Source organism: Babylonia areolata, chromosome 4 (assembly GCF_041734735.1).
Source record: "Babylonia areolata isolate BAREFJ2019XMU chromosome 4, ASM4173473v1, whole genome shotgun sequence".
Taxonomy (NCBI): Eukaryota; Metazoa; Mollusca; class Gastropoda; order Neogastropoda; family Buccinidae; genus Babylonia; species Babylonia areolata.
The window spans coordinates 45183658-45188657 of record NC_134879.1 but is presented as its reverse complement, the minus strand read 5'-3'; the positions used below and the strand labels follow the sequence as shown (position 1 = coordinate 45188657).

The following is a 5000-nucleotide window of genomic DNA, read 5'->3' as shown; positions in this document are numbered from 1 at the left end:
TTACCGCTAAAATACGCACTACAGGGTCAGTAGCACGTAAAATTGGTAGTGGGAGACCCAAGACTGCATGTTCCGAGGAGAACAAGGATCGTGTTGAGGAACTCATCCAGTCCCAGGAGGAGAACCCAGGGACCCACAAATTTCTTAGAGAAGTTGCAAGCGATTTACAAGTGAGCAAGTCTTCTGTGCAAAGAATGTCGAAAGAACTGGAGCTGAAGCCCTTCAAGAGGATACGGGTATCAAGGAGGTACCAAAATGTTGGAGGGAAAAGAAAAACTCGCTGCCGTAACTTTAATGACCGTTTATCGGCCACTGATGTGAAAAAGGATAATTTACATTTACATTAGAGAGATAAAGACTATACGTTAGAGAGCTAAAATCGCCAAAACGATCGCGTTTATCATGTGGGAAACGGAAACGAGAAATTCAGCCATCTCGCCTCAATCATGAGACTTATAGATTTTGAAAACAGATAATGGTTTCAGCTGGAGAATCCTGGAAAGGAAAAACAAACATTCATTTTATTGACACTGATAGATCCAAGGTTAATAGTGAAAGCTACATTCAGTTATTGGATGACAATCTTCTCCCGGATTGTAGGCGTCTTTATCCTAGAAACAATGACGTGTTTCAGCAAGATGGGGCTCCTTCACACCCAAATAGGGTAACCCAGGCCCATCAGGAGGAGGCTACGCCAGAATTCATCAAGAAGGATGAATGTAATCCTGACTGTAATCCAATCGATTATGCCATAGGGGACTATCTGAAGGAGAAAGTTTACCGGGGAGTGAGAGACATACTGACCGAGCAGGTGTTAAAGGACAGGATAATTATGTCATGGGAGGAGATATCGGTGGAAGAAATACGTAAAAGCATTTCTGCTTGGAAGAAACGGCTTCGTTTGGTCGTGGAGGAAGATGGAAGCCACATTGAGCATAAACTGAAATAAGCGGGGGGGGGGGGGGGGGGGGGGGCGTGTCTGAGGAATTCAGGGACTCTTTCTTTACAATAACTAGTCCTTTCCTTGGTTCCAGATTATTTTTCCAGCAGGTATAGTTCTGTCAGTGCCCCCCCGCCCGTATGGGTACAGTTACTGACCATCCCAGTCACAAATTTAATCGGTGTTAATTAACAGTGATATAGTGCGTTGCCTTGACCAGTGATGCTTAAGTACATTGCCTTAATAATGCTGAAGTACATTTCCCTCTAACCTTTCTCGAAACGCGGTTCGAATTCAGAAAGAGGAAAAAGATAACAAACCAAACAACCGAACACCACATTGCCGTCACGTACGCATGGTTGCTCATATTAGCAGACCAGCAACTGATACATTCAAGACACATCGATTAGAAAGGCCTCCAGACCTAATGCAGTTTCATGTTTGATATACTTAGGGCTGCAGACCTACTGTACTTATCTACTATTGAATATTCATCAGGGCTCCGTGTTCTGGCTAACGGTGTCTCATTTTATTCAGACAGCATCAACCCATGACTGACGCAGCAGCGCAGACTTTGCGTCTGCCACAGGACCAAAAATAAACAAAGAAAAAAATGCAGTGTTCCGTCTTGTATTAAATTCTCAAAGATGACAGCATATTTAATTTCTTCAGAACTGTTCGCCCTCGGGGCATGTCAAATCAAGTGTAAGTAGGGAGAGACATCAGGCTATTTTTTTTTCGAAGATGTGTCTATGGTTTGTCAAGACACCGATGTTTCAGATACAATGGTGAAATCTAATGAATAGTGTTCAGAATCCTAGGCTCCAAGCTGTGTTCGTTCAGTTGATCGTATTCTGTGTTGCTAATTCATCACCATTTATGACCACGCCTTTGTGCTTTTTTGACTCACTTGTGTAAACAAAGTGAGTCTATGTTTTAACCCGGTGTTCGGTTGTCTGTGTGTGTGTGTGTGTGTGTGTGTGTGTGTGTGTGTGTGTCCATGTGTCTGTGTGTCCGTGGTAAACTTTAACATTGACATTTTCTCTGCAAATACTTTGTCAGTTGACACCAAATTTGGCATAAAAATAGGAAAAATTCAGTTCTTTCCAGTCATCTTGTTTAAAACAATATTGCACATCTGGGATGGGCACAAAAAAATAAAAAAAGAAGCCTAATTATATGCAAACTGCATTTACTGTTATATTTATATTTTTTGTATTCTCTAAACTTGGCACTTTGACCTCTTATTCTGACACAACAGCAAGAGGAGTTATTATTACCGAAACCATTCTCCTCCACATCCTGAATAACCTACTGCTAGCGTCCGACTCAGGACAGATCTCCCTTCTCACTCTTCTCGACTTGTCAGCCGCCTTTGACACGATAGACCATTCAATCCTTCTTTCCCGTCTTCATTTTACATTTGGTATCAACGGCACTGTTCTAAACTGGTTCAAATCTTATCTCACTGATCGATTCTAGTCTGTCATTGTTGATAATTTCCAGTCTGAACCCGTTAAAATTGAACATGGAGTCCCAAAGGGATCTGTTTTAGGCCCAGTGCTCTTCACACTGTACACTGCTCCTCTCGCTGAAATTATCAACCGCCATAATGTCAGTCATCATTCTTATGCTGATGACACTCAACTCCAGAAGAGTGATACACCTGAAAAACTGTTGTCGCTCTTGCAAGAAACATCTAACTGCTTCCTGGATATTCAAAATTGGATGACTCTAAATAAGTTACAATTGAACGTGGACAAAACTGAAGCAATGATCATAGGAACTAAACAAAAACTCTCTTCCATTACAACTAATACAATCAAACTTGGCAGTACATCCATCCCTCTGTCCAGTTCAGTCAGGAACCTCGGCGTTGTCCTTGACAACACACTGTCCATGCAAACATTTATCAATCAGACATGTCAATCCTGCTATTGTCAACTGCGGCGCATCAGTTCCATTCGGAAATATCTGTCCATTGACGCAACATCTAGACTTGTCGTTTCCCTCATTCTCTTTCGCCTTGACTACTGTAACTCTCTATTGTCTGGTTTGCCTGCTTCATCCATTCAGTCCCTTCAGCGCATACAAAATTCTGCTGCCCGACTCGTCCTCAGAAAGAAAAGATCTGAGCACACCACTCCTCTTTTGCAACATCTCCACTGGCTCCCTGTCTCACACCGAATAAAGTACAAGATCAGCACTCTATGCTACAAATGTATTCACAAATCAGCCCCTTCCTATCTCTGTGGCTGCCTTCACCTCTACACTCCATCTCGCTCACTACGATCAGCTTCGGATCCACTCCACTTACGCATACCCAGATTCAAACTCTCGACTGTTGGCCGGCGTTCTTTCTCTGTCTCTGGACCTTGCAATTGGAATGAACTTCCTCTTTCGCTTCGTCAAGTCTCCACACTCAGCTCTTTCAAGTCTGACCTTAAAACCCACCTCTTCCCAAAATAGCCTCCCTTCCCTGCCTCTTCCTTGTCTTTAGTTTCTCCAGTTTTAGAGTTATGCGTGCGTGAGAATGACTGGTGCGAAAGCGCTTAGATTTGTTTATGCACAAGATTCAGCGCTATATAAGTACCATTATTATTATTATTATTTGTTAAAACAGGAACTTCTTTTGCTGAGCATGGAATTTTTATTTATTTTGCAAACGTTTTGGTGCAGATAGTAAAAAAGGGAAATTACTCTGTAATTAATGCTAGGGGGCGTAATTTATCACAAGTGAGTCTTGAAGGCCTTGCCTCTCTTGTTTCCCTATAATTTCCAACGGTTAAATAAAACAACAAGAAGGAAAACGTATAATAGCAAGGTCAGAAACGAACGACAAGTTAATTTTGCAGAAAGACAAGGATTGTTCAAACAAGACATTGAACCCGAACCATGCAGTAGAGTATGGAAAGGCCATTACTACAAGACGCACGACTGATTTTCACCAAATCAGAGGCAGAATGCTGATTGTTTCGTGATATTGTATCGGTATTTGTAAGGTATGCTGACAATTTAATACTGATTTTGAAATCATTAAACGTGGACATGCTCCAGCGGACCTAGAGAAATGTATCCATTCCACTGGTCAGCAGAACTAGTATTTCTTCTTTTTTTACAATAAAGAAATGATAATGATGATGATGACGACAACAACAACAATAATAATAATGATAGTAACAACAACAACAACAACAATTATAATTATGATGATAACAGTAATAAAACTTGCTCAGGTCGTCTTCGCAGACAGCTGCAGCACATGGTTGGACAAGCTGGCAACAAGTATGGGAGGGTTACATCATGGACATGATAATTGATCTGTGTATGTCTCTGATGCTGTGTTGCGATAATGAATCACATTCAATTTTATCTTAAAGAGGAAGGCGTGCACAGTTACCCCATGTATATGTAATTCCCAAACTCCGCTTCGAAAAGTATTGTGCAGGAACGTTGCATCCCGACCCCCTTCCTCACTCCACGCTCCCTTTCTCTGTCACTGTCTCTCTTGGAATGTAGTGTGTGCGTGTGCGTGTGTGTGTGTGTGTGCATGCGCGCGCGCCTCTGTGTGTGTGTGTGTGTGTGTGTGTGTGTGTGTGTGTGTGTGTGCCAGTTCGTGCCAATGACAACACGTCAAAAGGACGATCGGGAAGCGCTTGTTGGAGAGGTCCTTCTATCAATTCATTCATTCATTAATGAATCAATCGTTTATTCGTTGGTTTATTCCTTCATGTATTTATTCATTTATTTTATATGTTTTCGTTGACTAGTTGTTGTTTTTGTTGTTATTTTGGCTCGATGTATGCAATTTATTTGAAAGAAAAATATTTTCTTTGTATGTGCAGAATTCCTCGGTGGGCACCCCTGTGACTTTGAAAGTGGACGAAAAGGGGACCATTCTGTTCTGGAGAGACATGATGAAGGTAAAAACTGTAAAAAGCTCTTCAGTGGATAGATCTATAAAGACGCCAAGGACAGTGCTTTTTCGTTACAAGTAATAGAAGCTGATTGAGGTTCCATCCTTATGTTATAGGAACCACATACAATTTTATGAGGCGCG

General features: G+C 41.6%; 1 protein-coding gene across 1 annotated transcript in view; it reads left to right on the top strand.

The window, feature by feature from the left end:
• Positions 1-5000, top strand: part of LOC143281708 (1-phosphatidylinositol 4,5-bisphosphate phosphodiesterase classes I and II-like) — a 99819-nt gene that overhangs the window by 6598 nt on the left and 88221 nt on the right. Inside the window, exon 2 of the mRNA XM_076586970.1 lies at positions 4786-4863. Coding sequence (XP_076443085.1) covers positions 4786-4863 — 78 coding nt within the window. The remainder of the gene's footprint in view (positions 1-4785; positions 4864-5000) is intronic.